At 47.9% G+C, this 22054-nt stretch overlaps 3 protein-coding genes across 3 annotated transcripts in view; all 3 read right to left on the minus strand.

Annotated features, from left to right (window-relative positions):
• LOC131582752 (hydrocephalus-inducing protein-like) overlaps positions 1-1955 on the minus strand; it is a 57086-nt gene extending 55131 nt beyond the window's left edge. Inside the window, exon 1 of the mRNA XM_058846221.1 lies at positions 1849-1955. Coding sequence (XP_058702204.1) covers positions 1849-1955 — 107 coding nt within the window. The remainder of the gene's footprint in view (positions 1-1848) is intronic.
• Positions 1956-2311: 356 nt separating this feature from the next.
• On the minus strand, positions 2312-9066 carry LOC131582557 (hypoxanthine-guanine phosphoribosyltransferase-like). The gene is made up of 9 exons (XM_058845872.1): positions 9049-9066; positions 6932-7038; positions 6309-6492; positions 5907-5969; positions 5349-5366; positions 5070-5152; positions 4033-4079; positions 3284-3360; positions 2312-2359 (listed from the first exon to the last, which is right to left on the minus strand). The coding sequence occupies exons 1-9, from the start codon at positions 9064-9066 to the stop codon at positions 2312-2314; spliced, it is 645 nt and encodes a 214-aa protein (XP_058701855.1).
• A 5553-nt stretch (positions 9067-14619) lies between these two features.
• The window catches only part of LOC131582753 (hydrocephalus-inducing protein homolog), a 56283-nt gene continuing 48848 nt past the window's right edge, over positions 14620-22054 (minus strand). Inside the window, exons 49-57 of the mRNA XM_058846222.1 lie at positions 21307-21499; positions 20649-20757; positions 19806-20060; positions 19318-19460; positions 18755-18976; positions 17440-17600; positions 16474-16580; positions 15451-15898; positions 14620-14782 (exon numbers count right to left, since the gene is read on the minus strand). Coding sequence (XP_058702205.1) covers positions 14620-14782; positions 15451-15898; positions 16474-16580; positions 17440-17600; positions 18755-18976; positions 19318-19460; positions 19806-20060; positions 20649-20757; positions 21307-21499 — 1801 coding nt within the window. The remainder of the gene's footprint in view (positions 14783-15450; positions 15899-16473; positions 16581-17439; positions 17601-18754; positions 18977-19317; positions 19461-19805; positions 20061-20648; positions 20758-21306; positions 21500-22054) is intronic.

A 22054-nucleotide genomic window follows, 5' to 3' on the forward strand; every position in this document is an offset into this window, starting at 1 on the left:
GAACCTCTGCTGCTGGCACCAGCCGTGTCTCTCCAGGCTTTGGGCAGAGCTGGAGCTGCCCAGGTGCTCAAGGGCAGGTTTGTGAGAGCAGCACAGGGGAGTGCCCAGCCTGACAGAAGGAATTGCTGTGACAAAGGGCAGGGAGAGAAGCGCCTGCTCAGGGCTCCAGCTGGACATTGGTTTCACCTGGCCCCGGTGGCACAGCCAGGGAAGACACTGGAGTGTCCCTGGAGCAACACACGGTGTTCCCAAGTGCACCAGGACAGCCCCCAGCAACAGGAGCACGGCACAGAGAGCTGGGGAGGGCTCTGCAGCCTCACAGTGCTGCTGGACAACAGCAGGGGCAGGGAGAGGAGGGACACCAGGGCCATTTCCAGCCTTAACACAGCCCCAGAGGCTACTTACACTGAAAGACTTCAGTCTTGCCCTGAGCAAAAGCTCAGGAGGTGTCGTTGTCTTTTCTGGGAATCCAGAAGGCATCTTGAAAGGAGGAAGTCGCAGAAGATCAACAATGCCTCAAGAAAACTGCAAGGAGCAAGAATGGAATTCTGAAAATCCAGAATCCAATTCACAGCAGACTCAAGAGATATACTGGTGCTAAAAAATTTATAGTATTTAAAAGTAGCCAAGTGCTTGTTTGGTGTGAGTAGCCAGGATTCTTAGGCCTCTAGTTGAACTACATGGCTAAGCTGTGCAATTCAAAAATGAATCACACTGAAACCTGGAGCTAAAAATATGAATAACATTAATAATAGTTAGAACAGACTGTAAAAGCTGTAGCTTTAATATTATTAGATTCAATATACTACTGCAAATATTATTATTATTATTATTATTATTATTATTATTATTATTATTATTATTATTATTATTATTTTAAATATTGATATTATTTAAAAATAGCTAGAATGGACCTCTTTTTCTTTAGGCTAAACACCCCTTGCTCTCTCAGCTGCTCCTCACAGGACGTGTGAGAGACTGGAATGTTATGGCTCACGGCTTAAATCTTGTTCTAAAGGATTTTTTGCCCTGTGCCCACCAAAGCCCACCCTTCCCTGAAAATGCCTGCTGACTGGAACTTTGGACTGTGAGTTAAGCCACCTAAGGGAACTTGAGAGAAAATAAAGGTGGCACTATTGTCCTATCATCTCAGGTCTGGGCAGAAGTAATCAACACTGAGGGAGAGAAATGGATCCACACCAAAGCCAAAGGCAGCAGCTGTCCTGAGAATCAGCTCTGTCTGGCTTCAGGGTGGGGAAGTCACAGGCACAGACTCATCTGCTGAGGCCAGGTTTGCACACAAACCTCCCATCAACAGAGGGGCAAGGAGGAAATTTTGTGGCTGTGCCACATCCCCAATGTAAGAGGCAGTGGACACCCATCCTCCCTCCCACAAAGTGGCTCGGCTCTAAAACCTCCCCCCACAAGAAGGCCACATCCAGGGGACATTGCCATGAGGAGCAGCTGAGGGGGTGTCACAACCCAGCCAAGACCTGCAGCGAGCCCCCAGAGCCGTGCCTGAGGCCTTGGACCAGGTGAGTGCAGGGGATGCAAAGGAACACAACAGATCTGAAAACCCACAACCCAATTCATGGCAGAGCTGTGACAAAACCCAAAAGTACAACTTTAGTCAATCTTTAACTTCAAACAAAATTCGGGACTCCCTGTGAGACCAAAGCACCGCGAATTGGGGACTCCCTGGCAGAAAGCAAAGCACCGCGAACTCGGGACTCGCTGTGAGAGCAAAGCAGCAGGAATTGCCCCGCACAGCCCCATTCCCTGTGAACAATTCCCCTGGCGAATGGCCCAGTGGAGCCGTGTGCCCGTGGCCAGGCTGCGCACACCCACCGAGGATCGCGGTCTCCACGCAACTGAAGCTGGAACAGCAGCGCCGCGGGCGCTGCGGCCGCGGTTCCCAGGTAACCCCGAGCCCTGCCCGTGCCCCTGGCTTCCATCTCGGCCTCCGCTCGGGGCCTGTTCCGCCCTCCGAGCTCCCTCGGGCCCCGCCGGGAGCCGAAGGAATCCGCTGCGGGGCCCGGAACGAGCCGGGCACGTTTCTCGCTATGGCCACAGCCCCGCACCCAGCTCCTGCTGCTGCTGCTGCTGCTTCCAGCAGGAAAAATCCCAGCGTCTCCAGAGCTCGTGTTCAGCGCGCAGCACACGGGCAATGAGCGAGCTGCAGCTCCTGCCACTAACGGGGAGCTGCTCCTGCTGCTCCGGGACACGCAAGTAGCAAAAGGAATTTCCCGATGGGATGCTTTATATCACCTAATCAGCAGCCAGAAATCAGTGCTCCAGAAGACTGAGATTATCACATCCTGTATTTCTCTTTGGCGTTCTCTTTCAAAATACAGGTGTGCTAAAAGAAAAAAAAAAAAGAAAAAATAAAAAGTACAATATTTATCAATCTCTATCTTGGAATGAAGTGTAAGATTAATTTTCAGCTGTATTCCCAGCACTGTACTAAAAACACACTACAACCGTAATAGTTGGAAGTTTCCTACTTGCAGTAAACTCCAGATCTTAGTATTCTTTGCAAGTTTATTTGTAATATATAGGTTTATATATTCTAAAGAATTTAGGTTTGTTAAATTACTGCATGCTCCTCAATGCTGCTGAGCAATAGCACAGACTGTTTGTGTCTTCAGCAGGACTGCTTTGTCTTAGGAAAAAGGCTTTGAAGTAAAAAACTTTCCGAGTTAAACAGAATTAAGGAAGTACTTTTGAAAACAAAGGAGGTAAAAATGATCAACCCTATCAGTTTATGATGTTTCCAAGGCTACTACTCTGTGCAGCCTGAAGGAGCTGTAATGGAATAAGGGAAGACTTCTTACAGACATGTAAGATATAAGACATGTTATCCCTAAGTGTATGGAAACCTTCACCCAGAGTCCCTGCAGGGCTGCTTTAAAGACCTGGTGGCTGAAGAGCAACACAGGGTTGAACTAAGTCAGCCAAATATCCAATTAAAGTCAAATTACAAGTTATTTTCAGATGGGGTCACAGATTGTGTGCTGCTCACCATCCTGGGGGTTCAGAATGTTCTGCAGCACGGCTGAGCCATGAGACTTGTGGAGTAGAATTATAAAAAGGTGAAGCACAAACATTTCTCATGCACCTACACTGCATTACCAACTTGGCACCTTAAAAATGGTTTTGCTCCTTTATTGGAAGTTTCTAGCTGGAGTTGAAGGTTTTTTAATTGTTGAGAAGCTCTGAGTAGAAGCAAATCTTCTTGCTGGGTACCTGATACTTGGCAGTGGAGGAATGTGCATGTACTTACATTTAGATCTCTGAAGTATTCATTGTAGTCAAGAGCATATCCAACCACAGATTGATCTGGGATTTCAAAGCCTGTATCTGTAAGAAAATACAGATCTTTTTATACTTCAGTGGTAGAAGTAGCTTTTAAATGCAGAGCTTGTATTCAACACATACTTGAGCTAAGGGTAATAGGCATCATCTCTTTCAGGGTGCTTCCTTAAGAATCTGAGCTATAAATTGATGAGAGAGGTTAGAATCTAAACCATTCCCATCAGTCAGTAATATAATTAAGGTGTTAAGAGAGTTATGTTTATTAACAAAATAATTGTTTAAAACCTGGTTATGAGTTAGTCCTGGGAAAAAAGACAAGGAATGAGATTTTACTTGAGTGAAAGTAGATGAACTGTGATTCAGTAGGACTTTTCAGTTTGGAAACAAGGCAAGTTTAATAATGCAGAGTCAAAACAAATGCCCTCCAGGGCCAAAGCAAAGCAACACACAGTTAAGGTTTGATTCATTTCTGCTATCTAAATAGTTAAATTTACATATCAAATAGCTAAACCTGCACTGAGGCCAGCCAGGGGAAAAACAGAAGGTGGTCATGAGGCCTCAGGATGCCATAGCTGGACATTAGTTCACAAGTTTTTATGGAGTTTCTCCCCATTTCTCTTGGCCTGCATGAAACTTCTGTGCAGTTGTCAGATGTGCTGCCTGAAGGGAAATTGTAAGACTGTGCTTTGGAAAATACTAGAAAAACATGGTACTTACAGTCTGGTCTGTAACCTGGACTCTGACATGTCCTTTTGACGAGCAGGCTGTAAGGCAGAGCAGAGCAGGTTGGTTTTTAAAATATGTCTAAGCTGCAAACTTCCCTTCTGCCACATCTCCCCATAAGCTTCTAAAATCATGCAATTAAATCAAGACAGTGAGATTATTTCACAGAAAGAAGTGGTGTTCAGCCTTGTCATGGAGGGAGAAGCAAAGGCTCTGATCTAGGTTCATTCTTTATGTCCAAGTGGCTCTGGTTTGTATTCAGTTCCCTCCAATCCTGTGTCTCAGGTCATTGCCCTTCCACGTAGCAATGCCTCAGGACACTGGAACAGCACAGAGGGGGAAGCATGTCCAAGTGGCTGGGAATGATTTTAGTGGGGAGGGAGGGAGAAAAGGACATTTCTTCTGCAAAATCTTATCTATTCTTGGTTTGCCTGTGCACTTCAGAAGAAACTGAGAACCTCCTGGACAGTCCCTAGAAGGCCTGTCTGAATAACTGGTGCATAAAGCAACTGTTTTTATAAAGCATTGTGATTACTTGACAGACACAGGGATATTCCACAAAATTTCCTTTTAGAGACCTACTAAAAGCAGGTCTAGAATGCTGCTTGAAATCATCTTCCAAGTGCTGACAGACTCTCAGATTCTGGAAACTTCTAGAGTTGAGGATAGTAAGGGATATTCTGAGTGTTGTCATTCCAGCATTGAGGCAACTGAGGCAACGTTAGAAAACTTATGGAAAGACATCAATTTCCTTCAGACATAAAGTAAGAAACAGGGAATCCATCAGACTTTATGGACTACACAGAAAGAGCCATAAAACCTTTCTTTATTAATTTGAGCAGTGAGGATGGTAGTGCACAGGGAAATTTCCCAGTTCAAGAAACACTTAATTTTCCAGCAGCTGGGTAAGGACTGCTTCCTGCATTTGCTTTCTTCCCCCCAAACTTCAAGCCAAACAAGCACTTGTCAGCATACAATGACTATTCACCCAAATGATTTGAATGTGTTAGTTAGCAGCTGTATCCTTGTACCTTACAACTTTCACCATCCTTGGTTTCTTGTCTTTTATTTTTGAAAGCAGTGCTTTCATTGTTCTACCAGTCTCAATAATGTCCTGAAAGTGATAAAAAAAATAAATTATCCTTCAAGTTTGAAAGGAAAATCAGACTGTCAGTGGATTAAATTAGAGCAAACCAACCTGGCAGCCCAGTAACTTCATTAATTATTATTTTATATGTAATATGTATTCATTTGAAAAGAAGGGAGAAAAGAATCTGTGTCATTCCACCCCTCCTTCAGTCATTACTTACCTCTACTACTAACACATTCTGGAAGAGATTGCATAGGGAAAGAAGGGAAAGAAAAAAAATACTTAAATGGCAATTTTCAGCAAACCATACAGCCAAGAAAAGCACACTAAAACCCTCAGTTACAAAGAAATTGCCTTGATTTTCAAAGGAGATTGTCACTTGAACTACTGACTGACTTTGGTGCTTACTGAAGAGTCTTTTTGTAAGTATTTATGAAAGCTTAAAATATGGTGATAAAGGCACCTGTGTCAGGTCTGTATCTTGCTCTGTGTACAGCACTGTATTCTAGAGGCACTGAATGAATCAGTTGAGTGTGGTTCATTTCTGGGGGTTCTGGGATAAAATGGGGAATGGGACCTTTGGGAGCACTCATTGCTGTTCACTCCAAGTTTCCACTGAGATCAGTGGGAATTATTCACTATTTCAAAGCCCAGCATTTTAAATCAGTGTTAAGAGGCTGGAAGTATGCAGTATCAAAATCTTTAATAAAGATGGATTTCCTGGAAAATACATAGGAACAGTTGTTTTCCTTTAAAAGCTGAAGATGCCAATTCATACCTTCCCACTTAGTGTAGACAGCTCCTCTCCAATAAAACTGATTTTTTCTGCAGGTGACTCATTCTAGAAGGAGAAAGAAGAGATGGAAGTCACATAATACATGCCCCAAAGTGTTGTCCTGTATTTGTTTGAAAGGTGAGCTGCTCTTGCTTCTTGCAAGAGGAAGGAGTTTGAGATCTGCCCCTGGCTCTGTCATGTTGAGTGTTCTGCTATGTTTCTTCCAGTGAATATATAATATCCACCCTTTGGGGCAGATCAGTAAATCAGTTCCTTTTTAGTATGTAATTTGAAGAGAATGTACACATAAACTCAATTTTTGTGGGGTTCTCACACAAACTACCAGTATTTAGAATGCCAGTCTATGGAGAGAGTCAATTTTCCAAAGAAAAGAAAGTTACTCACACAGTAGCTTTTTATTCTGACAAAATCCACGGTAACGGGCACAGATTTATCACCATTTTGATTCAGTGCTTTTATCTGGTCCAGCAAATCAGCAAAGAATTTATAGCCTCCTTTAAGGACACAGAGTGCAACAATGGGATGACTTCCCATGTCTTGCATGATATCTCGAGCCAAACGCTCTGTCCTGGGAGAAAGAAGGAAAAAAAAGGCAATTCTGGAAAGTGTTCTGTGTATCAGAGCTGTTTGTGCATCTATTAAGCAATGTTCAAGTAAAAACTCTGATCTTGCTGTTAGGTTTTTATAACTAGCAAATTGTGAGCACAGCAAGTCGTAGGAAAATAAATTATGTATTTGCACAGCATAAGCAGATTTAACCCATAAACACAAATATTGCAGGATAGCTGGGCTTGAAGACAGTTGATGGAACATGGAAGCTTGACTGGGCTTGCAGAGGAATCCTCTCCATGAACCCCCTCTTATACCAGACTTTAGGACAGAAGTGTTTGGGCTGCAGAGTTTCCCCGTTTCTCATGGGCTGCATAGGGCAGGACCTCAGGCTTTTTTCATTTGGAGGGACAAAAATTGGCATCACTGTCCCTATTCTTTTCTGTTTACCCTCATACCTGTCCAGGATGAGTCCATGAGGAATGAAGACTCTTTCTAAATCCTCTTCATAATGCTTAGGAATGCAAAACAGATTTTTGTTGTAGCCGCTTGCCTCATCTCTTATCTGCAAGGAAAAGGGAAATACATCTAAAACTAGCAACAAAGTCATTCAAGAAAAAGCTTCCAGTCTGTGACAGTGTGAGGAAAAAATTCCTCCCCTCCAATAATGTGTCAAATGAGTTTTTGATCTTTCTGCTAGAACAATTCACAATCTGATAACTGGAGCTGGTGGCTGAGTTGTGAATGGAGTTGTTAATGCATAACAAGTACTTTGCCCCAGTCATTATGAAATCAATTCTTGGCTATCATCAACTCATTAAAAAAGCCACCCAAAATAATAACAACCTTCCCTCTTGTTCCATTTGCCCTTCTGCAGAGCTCAGTAGCTTGCTCGTGTGGTAGACAAGCAAAAATTAAAATGTAAGGCAAGGAGATTGGGATTCCAGGTCAGCATGTCACTTTGGGGTGCTGCTCTACTTTGACCATCGTTCTCCACTGTGTAAAAGAGAAAGCTTTGCCTTCCAAGCATGATTTCACAGCTGAGCCTTTGACATTCCAGCCATTAACTCTCTCAGAGGACAGGGGAGATGGCTCACCCAAAAGGAGAAGCTTTGGGATGGCAGTGAGAAGAGGGGAAGCTGCAGAGGGTGCCCATAGCTCAGGTTTGTTCGTGCCTCGTTGATCGTGGAGAGACGCTGGCAGTGACACTGGCATGGGCTGTGCCTTGGGCTGTGCCACAGCCCTGAGAGCAGCTTCAGTGAGTGCAGAGCTGCTCATGCTTTGGTGTTTGGTCAGCCCAGCTGGGCAGCTCAAAACTGGCCCATTTCTGCCTCTGGGAGGCTGCTCGTGCTGGGAATGAGATTCTGACTGAATTAGAAGCATTGGTCAAAGACAATGATTATTTGAGACTACTGGAACACATAAACACCATCTCTGTATCATTTGAAGTATCAAAAAAAAGCACCTTTAAGGATAGTCACTGACACCAGTATAAAAGTGCTGTTTGTGTTGTTCTGTTTGGGTTTGTTTTGTCTCCAAGATTCCCATGTCTATTGCATTCTACTTAACTGCAGCTTAAATGCAGTGATAATTCTCTCTGCAATTTGAGCAGCTTCTTTTGCCTAATCATGATCCTGACTGTGGTATTTAATGGACTTCAGCTTTACAATCTGCTTTTGCATTTCTAAATGCACAGCATTTCTTCTGCACAGCAAGGGGAAGGTCAGCCTTCTTACCAAAGCTGAGCTTCCTGCTGCACTTGATGAGTGACACTGCAACTGCTTCAGCTCAGGTGAGGGATGAGCTTTGTCTGTGTGCATGTACCCGTGGAATAAAGGTAATCTTGAGGCACACAGATGTAAACAGTCATTACTGCTTAGAGCTAGTCTAGCAGTGCAGCTTTGTAGCTGTTACTTGGTTTAACAACTCTGCTCACTGAGAGTCTTGGGTACAAACAATATCTGCTGCAATATCCTCTGTCTGAAGCATTTCTTAAAGCCTAATGGAAGGTTCAAAACCAGAACTTGAAGGACTGCATCAGTGTGAGCACCACAGCAACCTGCCTTACAGGCTCATTAAAGCCTTTGCATTGTGGCATATTGCTGAATACTACAGAGACAGCCCATAATACTAAAGAAATCTACTAAACTATCATACAAAATCATTACATTTTTAACTCATGAGTTTACAACTTGAGGAATTAATGGTTTCATTTAGTTTCAGTATCATCTGTTGTTCAATTACTGATGTCGATTTCTGAATTTAAGAAAAAACAACAAAATGAACTACAGCAATTTTGTACAGTAGAGGAATTCATAAGTATTGTTTCATCAGCACAGAATGAAAGAATATGAATATAGCTATGTTAAAGTCAAATAATGTCATGCATTTGTAGAAAAGTGAGTCTATCAAGATGCCTCTGCTCTGAAAGCCATCTTTTCTGACAAGTAAATAGAAGAACCACAGTCAGTATTTCTAATGTTCTGCTATTTTTGCTAAAGCTGACCTTTCCCCCCCTTCAGCCAAAGCCCCCTCCAGGCAAATAACCAAACACAAGGACATTTTGCTGTCTTACCTGCAGTCCATGAGCCATAATTCCCTCTTTGAGCTGTGCTCCTGCAGAATGAGTTGGTGTTACTACCACAGTTTGGCTTGCTCTGTTTTAATCTTCCAGTCAGATCATGACTTGCTTCTCAAAGGTAAAAATTGTCATCTTTCCTGCAGGAAGTATTACTTCCTTCTGCTAATGCAATGACATCACAATCCCAGGTTCTTACCTAATCAGATTAACTTGAAATAAAATGGGTTGGAGCCCTGGTGTAACCAATGAGAGTAAAGATGTGGGGAATGAGGGAGATGCAAAAGGGAAGCTTGTGAGTCAAATTAAAGGGAAGGACTAGGCAGAATAGTGGGGTTTTTAACTGCAAACACATCAGATCAATCAAACCTACAGAGGTTGTAGCAGGTGGTGAATCAGTGGTGTATGTGTACAAGGCTGCCCCAAGGATTTTCTGAATCCCCAGATTTATTTGGTCAAACCCTAGGGGAAGTACTACAACTTTTCTCAACCACACCTGAAATAAAACTTCTCCAGTATGTGGATAATTTACTTCTCTCAGGAGAAGATGAAAAGAAGGCTCAGGAATCCACCATAGCATTATTAAATTTTCTGGGAAACCAAGGACTGAGGGTATCAAAGGGGAAACTTCAATTTGTAGGATGTGAGGTAAAATACTTAGGACATATAATTTGTCAAGGGAACCAGAGACTGAATCCTGAAAGAATTAAGGGGATAATCTCACTCCTGCAAGCAAAAACTAAGAGAGAGATTAGCAGACTTTTAGACTTGTTGGGATATTGTAGGCTGTGGGTCAAAGGGTACACTCAGGTCCTCAAGCTCTCGTATGAAAAGCTATTAGAAGGTGAGATTGGGAGGGGAAAAGATGAGCAGAAGTTTGAAGATTTAAAACAGAAATTAGTCAGTGCACTGGCATTGAGCCTTCCTGCCTTAGACAAAGCTTTCTATCTGTTTGTGGCTGTAGAAAACAGGGAGTGTTAGCACAGGACTGGGGAGGCTCCAGGAAACCAGTGGCCTGTCTGTGAGAAATGGAATTACAGAGGATTCTCAAAGCCTGACTGAAAGCTCACATAGTCTCAAACATCTGTCTGCAAACTCAGAGATAAGGTCTGCTGACTGAGCTATGCCATGGAATAGAGAAGGTGTTCTTGAGAGAGAGACTGAACTGGAAACAAGTTTCAAACCATGGCCTTGCAAACAAACCAGGTATTTTGGAGAATCAGAACTGGGAAAGATGCATTACTGCAACACTCTTGGAATTTTTACTTCTCTTTTTGCTGCCTAAGTCAGTTCTTGATGACAAATAAGCAACTTTCTATGCAGAAAACAAACATCTCTTGGAGTACACAGAATTACAAAGCTGCCACAGTTAAAATCACTTGGGGAAGCAGCAGAACACAGAGATGGAAAGAATCATTTGGAAAGCAATATCTGCAAGCTTACTCATTTGTTTGCAGTTCTGCAGCACAAAAGTAGCAGCTTTGATGAGTTCCTCATCCTGAGATTCTGTCAATACCTGAATCATAAGTGGCAGACCATTGTTCTGAAGCAGCTCACACTGGTTTTCTTCTAGAACAAGACATGGAAAAGGAAAATAGGTTGGGTTTAACCCCACACACCTTAACCTTACATTCATTTTAGGAGCCAATACTGGCAACTTTCTCTAAGTTTCTGTAGAAAAAGAGATTTTCATTAGAGACTTGAGCCTGCTGCATTGACAGCAGGAGAGCTTTACATCACACAGGATGATTTGACCAGAACTCAGATTTCTGTAAGAAAATGAAAGGATGCCTGAGACAAATTACAGGATGGAGGTCCAAGCTCATTTAATTGTGGCCTAAAACATTCAAATAATGACTCCTGTATTTCTTTTCTTCCATTACCAGCTCCTGGAGTAGATAAGCTACATTTCTCTGAGGTCTGAGATGCAGAAATATCAAAATCTCAAGGTTTATAATTAGCATAATAAAATTAGTAGTTTAATCCTGGTCTATCCAATCTGTTCCTCCTAATTTATTAGGTAGTTAGATAATTTTTATTGTGCTCTCATTTGCATATGTATTCATATAACTGATAACTTGCTAAAAATAGTTCTTTCTTGTTTAAAATTAAATAAAAAAGCAATAAAAAAATGAAACATTTTTATTTTGACAGTGTTGACATTTTTAGAGAAATCTTTATCAGCTCCAGCATGGAGCCAGAGAGAGTGGAATAAGCTTTGACACACAGAGTATCTGCCATAAAAAGAGCAGGGGACAAGCCCTTCCTGGCACTGGGAACACCACTGCTGGTCCATCATGCTGAGGCCCAGTCCTGTCACACACCAACTGCTCTGAAACTACACTCAGAACCAGAACTAGTCCAGGTTTGTGCTTTTAAACTTTTGTGAACTTCCCCTTGAAGCTGTTATCGCAGAAGCGTGAGACACCAACCACGGCCCCAGCACAGGCTCGTCAGGATCACAGGCTTTAGGTACCTGTGACCCGGCGGAGCGGGGGGCTCCGGGCAGATCCCGAGGCGAGGCGGGTCCCCGCTGCCGAGCGCTGCCCCTCGGGCTGAGGGGTGAGACCGCCGGGCTGAGGGGTGAGACCGCCGGGCTGAGGGGTGAGACCGCCGGGATGAGGGATGGGATCGCCGGGCTGAGGGGTGAGACCGCGGGGCTGAGGGGTGAGACCGCCGGGCTGAGGGGCGAGACCGCCGGGCTGAGGGGTGAGACTGCCCGGCTGAGGGGTGAGATCGCTGGGCTGAGGGGTGAGACCGCCGGGCTGAGGGGCGAGACCGCCGGGCTGAGGGGTGAGACTGCCCGGCTGAGGGGTGAGATCGCCGGGCTGAGGGGTGAGATCGCTGGGCTGAGGGGTGAGACTGCCCGGCTGAGGGGCGGGATTGCCGGGCTGAGGGATGGGATCGCCGGGCTGAGGGATGGGATCGCCGGGCTGAGGGATGGGATCGCTGGCTTGAGGGGCAGCGGCGGCCCCGCGGTGCTGAGGGCAGCGCCCGGCTCGGCCCCTCAGGAGCCGCCGCAGTCGCAGCCCCGCCCGAGTGCCTCAGGGCGCGGCGGACTCGGGACAGCCCTGAGCCTTCCCCTCAGCCAGGTAGGAAGCTCTTGGAATTGTAGAACCGTCACGGGTGGAAGAGATCTTTAAGACCACTCAGTTCAATGTCAGCCCAGCATCTGCCACTGCAAACCCTAAACCACTAAACCATTTCCGAATATCAGATCCAGAGGCCTCTTTAACACCTCCAGCGATGACAACTCCACCACCTCCCTGGCCAACCTATTCCCAGGCCTGAACACCTGAACAGTGAAATTTTTTTTCTAAAATCTAACCTGAATTTCCTCTCTCAGCGTGAGGCCAGTTCCTCTGGTTCTCACTGCAGGCCCAGCAGAAGAGACCGGCCCCTCCTCACTGCATGGCCCTGGCAGGGAGTTGGAGAGAGCAGTGAGGTCCCTCCTGAGCCTCCTCCAGACTGACTAAACCCAGCTCCCTCAGCCACTCCTCATGGGACATTTTCTCATCCTTTCATGAGCCTTACTGCCCTTCTCTGGACACACTCCAGCCCCTCAATGTTGTTTTCCTCGAGGGGCCCAGAGCTGGGTCCATCCAGATCACCCTGAGGGTGACCAGAGAGACTTCAGTCTCTGGGTGTGTGCTTGGTGTCTCCAGTAACAAAATACTTACAGCCTGGGTCAGGGAAAGTCAATCTTCTGCCCAGTAGGTCCACGGCAATCACGGTCCAATGGCAGGACCTAAAAAGATGGTCTTCTCCTGCTGCTAAATGGAGTGGCTATTGAGGCTGCCATACTTTATTGAAGGTATTATCTGTCCTTTGGTGAAAGTCAGTCCAGTTAGAAATGTCTTGTCTGAGCCCCCCTCCCCCTGCAAAGCCTGCTCTGTTTCTATCCACACGCAGAGGAGGTTCATGCTGCCCTTCTGGGTTTTTTTGTAAGTTCCCCTCCCCTCCAGTTCCTTTGTCCTGGCCCACAGGGGCTGGGCACTGGACAGAAATGGGTGATGTGCCCTCGCTGCCCACAGCGATGGCACCGTGGTTCCCATGGTGTTACAGGTGGTGGTGGGACCGCCACCGCTGCTGGAGCCACCGTCCTTCCTGGCTGTCTATGATGGTCAGCCCCTAAGCTGGCAGCCTTCTGGATCACACCTCGATGATGGTGGTGAGGGTGGGTAGAGGATCCAAGGGCATTCCCATAATGATTTACTTTCATGTATCATTGGCATTTGCCTTTGCGAATTCCAACAGCAAGGCAGAATGCAGCCCTGGCTCTTTCCCCTGTTTCTCCATGTGAACCCACCACCTATCAATAAAATCTAGGAAAACCTCATTAGGTTGCTGCAGAATGATTGTAGAACTAGCTTGGGGTTCTCTGGATGGTTACATGAGGAACGCTTTTCTCTGCAGCTGTTTTGATCTTTTCAAGGACCGGCCTTGGCAAAACCCGGGCCTGGTCCTTCCCCTGTGCCCATTCCCCATCGCCGCTCAAGTGGTCGGTTGTTATTTTATTCCCAATGGCATCAAGGGCGCTGTCGGAACTTTGCAATAGCTCAGAACATACGGCCTGTAATGACCTCTTCCATGCCCCCTCCCATGCGAGATATTCTGATGGGGTAAGGAGGCACGAAAATAAATCATGGAGGCCATACAGGACCGAGAGATTGGAGGAGAGGGTGGCCTTTAAAAGGCCCTTAAAATATTTGCTTCCCTTTCCAAACTCTTTCTGGGCTTTGCAAAGTTCTCTTTTGTTTTGAAATGAGAATGGCTCCCATTCTGGAAGCGCACTCCCACAACCACTGAACATAATTGGAGTGGCAGGAGGAAGGGTCTCCAGTTCTGGGTTCCGGTTCCTGGGCTCGTCACTTGTGGCTCACGGGGTGTGGGAAGCAGAAGGAGGGGCGTGGGAACTGCAAGTCAGAAGAGGGTTGGCGGTGCTGCAGGGGAGAGAGGAGGGGTCAGAGGAGGGGATATTATGAAAGGAAGGGGTGGGGACCTTTTCAGGAGGAGGAGCCCAAGTGTAGAAGAAGGGGTCCGAGGGGACAGGAAGGGGAGGGACAGCTGGAGGAGGAGAGATAACAGGGGGAGAAGCATCAGGGAAGAAGGGGTTGGAGGTAGGAAGAAGGATTTTGGGGAGGAGAAGTACAAAGGAGGGGCCTGGCCATGTGGTCCCCACCATCTTGTGCTCTCCAGGAGCCATTTTGGGTACACCAGGGAGGAGAGGGTGAACAGAGTAACTGGAGACTGGGGAGAACTGGGGGGAACCTCAAAATGTACTAACTTGGGGGTTTGAACTGGGGTAGTGGGGTTTAAGGAAAGATCTCTGGCACCATGGCTAACAGTTAACATTTTATTAGCAACTGGTTATTAACTGTTAACTGAAATTTAAGTTATTTAACAAATTAACAAACTATTTAATTAACAAACTTAATTAAAAGATTATGTGCACTGGAGCTGGGAAGGGGAGCTGCAGAGGTGTCACGTAAAGGGTGGGAGACCATCAGCAGTAGGAAACAAGATGTTGCCGGCTCCTGCTGGATGCTCCAGCTGACACAGATGCTGTCACTCTGGTGTTGGTTGCCACTGCTGCTGCTTCTTGTGTCTCTGGCCTTCGTCTGTCTGCTGTAAGGCAGAGCATTTTGGTTTTCCAAAACGCTTCCACTCCCGGGCTCTGCCTTTCAGAACCACCTGCACCGTCCTGTGAGTCTGCTCCAGGTTAGGAATGCTGGGGAGAAAGGGACTGGTATTAGCCAGACAAACATTTCCAGCCAGACGCTTTTCTGTCTCCTTGCAGAGCACCCAGCGTTGCATCCTCCCTCTGTGCAAGCAGTGAGCAGCTCTGTGCAAGAAGCAGAGCTGGGGACTGGCTGGTCCCTGGGTCTCTCATTCTACATCTTGCAGCCCTCCAGGAGCTTAATGTTTCATGCAGTGTCTTTTGCCAGTGTCTCCCTCCCAAGGCCAGATGTTCTTTCTGCGCTCCTGTGGGAGCTGCTGCCTCTCTGGGGCTGCTTGTCTCCAGGCCCACCTCCCCATCCCAGTCAGAGGGACTGAAGGGAGGGTGTTAGGGGATGAACCAGGCTGTGCTTGGTGATGCCCAGCAATAGCACAAGAGGCAACGGGCAGAACCTGAACAGGAAATTCCACCTGAACCTGAGGAAGAACTTCTTCCCTTTGCGGGTGACAGGCTGCCCAGAGAGGGTGTGGAGTGTCCCTCACTGGAATTATTGCAGAGCCCTCTGGACACAGCTCTGTGCCACGTGCTCTGGGATGACCCCGCTTGAGTAGGGAAGTGGGACCAGATGACCTCCTGTGGTCCCTTCCACCCTGTCCCACCCTGTGATTCAGTGACAGCCATCAAAAGTGTGAGCTGGCAAGTGTGTCAATGTTTCCCACCTGCACAGCATGGTGGTCTCAAAGTTCCCCACATCCTTTGGGGAGAACAGCACATGAAAGGTCTTCTTCTGGCCAGGAGTGATGGTGCCGAAGTTGGGGTTGATGGAGAACAGTGACTGGTCATGGGTGACATCTGGGAGGACTTCCAGGGAGGAAGTGGCACGCTGCGGGGAGAGACTCCGTTCCTTGGAGCGGCACCGCTTCTTGGAACGCTGCTTCTGCTTGGCATCCAGCTGCTCTTCCTCAGAAAGCTGCTCCTGGTCAGAATCTGGCTGTTCCTGCTCGGAATCCTGCAGCTGTTCCTGTTCGGAATCTTGCTGCTCCTTGGCAAGCCACTGTAGGCGCCGCAGCTCAGAAGGATGCGTCTCAAAAGGATGGTCCTGCTCCCTCCGGAAACGAAGCACCAGCTTTCTGCGCTGCCTTACAACAGGAGCAGAGCTGAGCTGACCTGCAGAGAGGAAGAGGACACCATTCAAAGACAAAATCTGTGTTCCCAGCAACGCTGCCTCCTGCAGCACATAGGTGGAAGAGAGCTGGGATGCGCTCGGAGCATCTCTGGCCAAGTTCCAAGCAGGGAACAGAGCTTCTGGGAGCAGGGTCTCTGCCTGCAGCACACACTCCTGTGCCAAAGCAGGAGTTGGTTTTAGACAGTGACTTTGCAGCTGCCCTGGAGTGGGGGACTGCACACAGACAGTGGCTGCAGGGCAGCTCACTCGTTACACCATTGCTCTCCCCAGTCTCAGACTTCTCAAAGCAATGACCTGATGTCCCCTTTCCCAGTCCTGACCCAGCACGTGGCTCTCCCCAGAGCCTGGCTCAGCTCCTTTGCAGAGCAGAAGTGGCAGAGCAAGAACAAAAGGGGCGGAAAGGCAGAGGGGGAAAGGACAAAACTCTCCAGCTGCAGCTGGGAAGGTGCTGATGAAAGTGGACATGTGGACAAGAAGGAAAAAGCAATTCAAGTCTTGGGGTGAAGGGGCAGGGTCTTCTCCCCAGGCCCTCAGCTACCAAGTGAAATGCCCTTACTCATCAGAGTGGTTGAATATGGCATCCTCACTGCTTCACTATCTGCAGGTGCAGCTTCCTCCCAGAAGTATTCCAGGGCCACCTTCCCTGTGTTGTGCATCCTGAAACTGAAAAGCAAGAAGGAAGAATTTAAAAAAATGTCCAATAAATAGAAAGCAAATGGTACACTAACATTGTCTGAGGGACTCCTGCTACCACTTTCTGCTGAGGAGCATCTTCTTCCCCAGGCAGCCCTGCCATGCTCAGACTGCTGTCCTGGGTGGCCCAGAAAAGTATTTCAAAGTCTGGAAGTTTAAGAGGAAAGGGCCAACATGGTGCCCAGGACATTGAAGCTAAGGGGCTTACTCTGGACATTCTTTAGGTCTTGCTTTGACTGCAAACTTATTCTTGAGCAGATGAGGACAGGTGACACGCAGCGAAAGCAAACCCATGGCTGTTCTCAGCAGAAAATGGCAGCATTGAGCCTCTCCTGACCAGCCTCTCCTGCTTGGCTTTGCATACATGTGAACAAGCCTGTGCTGGTTTTGGCTGGAGTGGAGTTCTGGGAAGCAGGCACTGGGTCAGCCCTGGGCAAAGGTGTCACAGCATTGTCACAGTACAACTGGTCTGGACTGGACACAGTGAATCTGGCCATAACACAAATCCAATTCAGCTGGCCTAGCTCATGCCTGAACGTGTTCCCAGATAAGTTACAGGGGACCCTTGGCCAGCCCCATCCAAGCTGAGAAGTGAGCACAGCCCTGGCCAGGAAGTTGGGCAGGGAGAGAGATCTCAGCCAATGGCTGTCTAGCCCGGGAGATTTGCACTGGGTATTTCAGTGAGCTCTGAATAATAAACGAGGCTGTTTTGTCTCCTGAGCACCTGGAGCACCTGGAGTCCTGAGTTTTGTCTCCCCACCCACGGCCAGCACAAAGTTACACAAAGGCAGCTCCCGCTGGCAGGGCCCTGCCTGGCCTCAGCACTCACGTGGCTGTCCTTGTCTGGAAGGGCAAGGTGTCCTTGAGCTGAACCACGACTGTGTCCAGTTTGAACTGGGCGTAGGCAACCAAGGCACTGAGGTACAGCTCGGCCTCCTGGCCGCTCTTCTTCAGCACAGTGTGAGCCGGTTCCGGGACTGTCTCCACTGTCTGCAAACAGAGGAGAAAAGAATCACTGAGCAGAGCCCAGAAAGTCAGGCTGAGAAGGGAATCTCTTGGCCTCCAAGATCAGCCTCATAGAGGGACTAGAAAGGACCATTCACTTTTAGTTCCCTGGAAAGATGACAGAATTGGGACTGTTGTGCTGCAGGAGTTGTTTCTGCCCACTGATCAAAGCAGTCCTACCACAGCTGTTAATGTACCCATGGAGACTACAGCGGTGTTCCAATCCCTGTACTTCAACCTTGGAGAGGGACTGACTTTTTCCCTGGTCCCCTAGAAATCCAGCAGGTCTCAAAATTAGGGTTAAGTTCCCCTGCTGGAGCTCTGTGGGTGGAAAACCCCATGACTGAAGACTTCTAGGAAGCATCTTCTTGTCTTAGGAGAAAGTGCTCTCCAGATGTCACCTGTGGAGCAACAGCCACACTGCTGGCAGCTGGGGATGGGCATTTTGGGACGCGAAAGATCTCACTAGGAAAGTCTCCAGCTGCAGATGTTCTGATAGAAAAGAGGATGGTTTAGAGGCCTGCAAATGGTCCAGAAACTTGGAAAGAACCTTCACCCAAGCTGAGTGTGTTTGGCAATAATGACAATAAAAGCAAGAGTCTCCCCACATGATCCTTCTCCAGACTCCTCCGTACTGTCATACAGTGCCTGGGCTACTCCATGATGAGATAGCCCTCCCAATACAGAGACCACAACCAAAATCTCTGGTATCCATGGAGACAAAACTTGGAGTTCACCAGCAGGTGCAGCAGAAGTGTATTTGTCTCCACTTCAAAAGAAGAGACAGAGTGCAGCAGACTTAACTCCTTGTTGGTGAAAGGGCACCACATCATATGGAGAGATTTCAAACACCATAAAATGAGATAATTGTAAAACACTGTCTCCCATTCAACATGGGCTGCAGCACTTGTGCTTGTGGCACAGACTGATAGTGTGTGGCTAATGGTCTCTTGTCTAAAGGCTTCCCCTCTTGGGTGAGGGTCGTGTGCATCCACCTCTCCCCTAGAATGCACTGCTGGTGAACCTCAGGGCTGTCCAATGTCCAGAGGAAGCAGGAGCTGCTCAGCCAGCAGTGATGGTGTTATGGTGGTTCTTTTTGGAAAAGCTGTGGTGGCTTTTTTTGCCATTTTGCTTCTTACCTTCTCTTTTTCAGGCCATTGGGCTCCTGGCTCCTTTCCGGTGATGTCGTTCCACACGACAATGCACATTTCATCGTCCCAGTCTGGAACCTTCCATGGTGGCAGCTCAAACTTGATCTTGGTCACCTTACATTTCACAAGGTGTCTCCTGAAGGTGGCTGGGACATCTGATTTCAAGGTCACTGTGATGGCCTTGGTGCAGCCAGGGTGGAGATGTCCCACCTAGGGAGAATCAGGGAGTCAAGACCAAACTGGAAGCACTGCCAAGGGCAGGACTGATAGCAAAGGGGACTGATGTGGTGAGCAGCTGTGCCAGGAACCTGCACCTCAGTGTGGATTTATGTGAAGTTTGACAGACAAAAGTATGAAGAGAAGGTACCACCTCCCATAACGTGAAGCCTTTTCTGCAAGGCTGGCAGCCTTGGCCCAGCCAAGCCAGGGACTGCATCTCCCATGTGGCACTGGAATGGGCTAGCACTGGCATGGGAGGTCTCCCTGCCAGCTCCCAGGAACGCCAGGGCAGGGCTTGAGCAATGGGGAAAGGCAGAGCAGCCCCCACTCACCCTGGGGCAGAACTGGAATGGGACGTCTGCCTCCCACTCGAAGCGCATGAACGTCATGCCGGTGTGGTTGGTGATGGTGAAGGTCCTGTGGCAGGGCTTCCCAACAGGACAGTCCCCAAACTGGATGTGGTTCAGTCTGACAGCTGTTAAGGAGGAAAGCAAGGGATCTCAGCATGCAGGGAGTTCCACCCCGCCCCCCTCACATGCACAGACTCCTGTATGTTCAATGCTTCCTTGCTCCAAGCCTTCCTCCCTCTGGCAGGGAGCTCCCCAGGCAGTTCCCCATCCCACCACTGTCAGGGAAACACCCTGGCACACCCCTGAGCCAGCGCCATGCAGCACAGCACACACTGCTCTGCATGCATGGCTGCCACACCCACGGGCCTCCATGTCCAGGGGTGACAGCCCAGGCCTGGCTAGAGAGAGGACACACATGATCAGATATTTTCTTCTTCCTTGTTCCCCCTTGGCAGCCTCTCCTCTCTTACCATCAATGATGTCTTTGTTCCAACTGCTCTTATCATTCCTCAACTGTGGGTCTTCCTCTAGACAGTTGAGGGTGAATTCATCCTTGTGGCCTTCACCCACCAGCTCTATCAGGGTCTTGTCAGAGTAGGTGTCCCCCACTAAAACACGGATCTTCCCTTCCACACGTCGAGCCAGGGTGGGATCGAAAATGACATCAAACTCTGCCGATTGCCCACGATGCAGAAGCAGGAGAGGCTTCTTTGGGGGCTTGCTCTCTGCACAGCAATGGAAATCAGAATTAAGTGATACAGTTGTACAGAGGAAATATTTCCATATCTGAGGAACAGAAGGTTGAAACCAGCTGCCTTCTGAGCACAGGTTCTACCCGCAGTGGTTCCAGACCCTCTTCTTATGTTCACCAGACTGCCATCTCCAGACACATCACCACTTCAGCAGCTTAACACCTCAGGTTGATGCCCAGCCCTCATTCCATCGCTTCCAGCCAGCTCCAGCCACATGGAAAGCTGAGCCAAAGAGCACTTTTGGCTTCTGCTGGCTGCCTGTGTGCTCAAGGGCTGTGTCCGTTCAGGCTGGGACCTTCCTGCATGCTGCAGATACCTCAGAGGCTCCCCTGAGGCAGTGACAGTCCCCCAGAACCCAGCCCACCACGTCTAGAAGAACACAAGAACTTCCTACAACTTGCTAGGAGGAAACCCTGCAAAAAGTCCCCATGAAAAGCTCAGGGGACAGAGAGCCCAAGGAAACAAAGTGTGTCTAACATCTGGCTGCAGCTCAGAGAAGCCAAGAGCAGGGCACACGTTTTCCCTCTGGGCACGATCGCACTTCATGGTTAACAAATTTACCATTTCCAACAGAGTCCTCTCCCACATCTTCAGTGTGGAATCTCTCCAGTGTGGAGCGCCTGCCTTTCAAGAAGAATGCTCCATGCTCATCCTCCAGGTGTAACATAAACTGAGAAAAGGGAACACAGAGCACAATGATACTGGTGTGAGTACAGGATGGCACAGGGACTGACACCACAGTGCTGCTGGTCCTGCACAGGAACCCAGCACCTCTCCCACTGCAAACAGCACTGAGCACAAAAGTTAAGTCCAACCAGCTGGGAAAAAGGGGTGTTTAGAGGCATTTGGATTGAACCAACACGGAACCAAACAGGACAGAAAGCAATTAGCAGAATATAATTAAACCACAACTAAGTTTGCTTAAAATATAGTAAGCTGGGGAATATAACCTAATGGAACTGGAAAATCACACATGTCCATGAGAACAAACCTGAAAGACGGGGGGAAAATACTCCACCACCTTTCTTGTGTTCAACTTAAAGAAGAAAGACTGGGTGGAAAATTTTCAAGAACTCCCTTCTTGGAGAACAGATGTCAGTCCCTTGCTTAAAAAGAATTTGTGACACCTCTTGCCAGGTCAGCCATGGTTTTTGGGACCCTTCCCCTGTGCCACAAGCACTTATTCCCAAACCAGACCATTCCTTGAGCAGGTGCTCACCTTGACAGGTACGATGCCGTTGTTACGGACGACCAGGGGGAGCATCTCTAAATCCCCCAGCTGGAGCCTCTGGAAGCGCAGCACGGCATTTCCTCTCTTGCTGCGAGCTCTTGGGCACACGACTGTCACCTGCGGCTTGTGCCCCCTCCCACTGATGGTGAAGCTCAGGGTTTGGGGCTTGATTTTCACAGAGCTGCAGGAGAGGCACAGAAACAATTCCAGCTGGCAATAACCCATTTCTCACTGGGCAAGCCAAGCAGCAAGGGCAATCCACACTGTTTTCCCTGCCTGCTGCTCCTGTACCCCACAACACAGCCCCCCACCAGCCTCTTCCCAATCCACTCAGGGCCATTCACAAGAGGAATCTGCTCCAAAGAGCCAGAGCCTTCCACAGTAACAGTTAAAAGTAATTGCACTTAATTAAATCATGCAGTACAGCAGATACATAATGAGGCACCAGATGAGATATGGCAAATCCCCTGGCTGCAGTGAGATGAGACATAGGCAACAAGCAAAAAAAGCACAGCATGAAAGCAGTACAAAAGCAAGAAGGCAAAAAGAAATCATTGTCACTATCCACCAAGATGATTTCCAAGAACAATATAAAAGCAATTGCTTATTAGCAATTAGACTTCTCTTGCTCCAATTCAGCCACTAAAGGCTTGAGGAAGGGCAGGTCCAAGCCCTTGTACACAGGTCCCAGTGCAGAGGAACAGGGCTCCTCTTTCATACCAGCTCCCATCACTCA

The sequence above is a fragment of the Poecile atricapillus genome, chromosome 10 (genome assembly GCF_030490865.1).
Source record: "Poecile atricapillus isolate bPoeAtr1 chromosome 10, bPoeAtr1.hap1, whole genome shotgun sequence".
NCBI lineage: Eukaryota > Metazoa > Chordata > Aves > Passeriformes > Paridae > Poecile > Poecile atricapillus.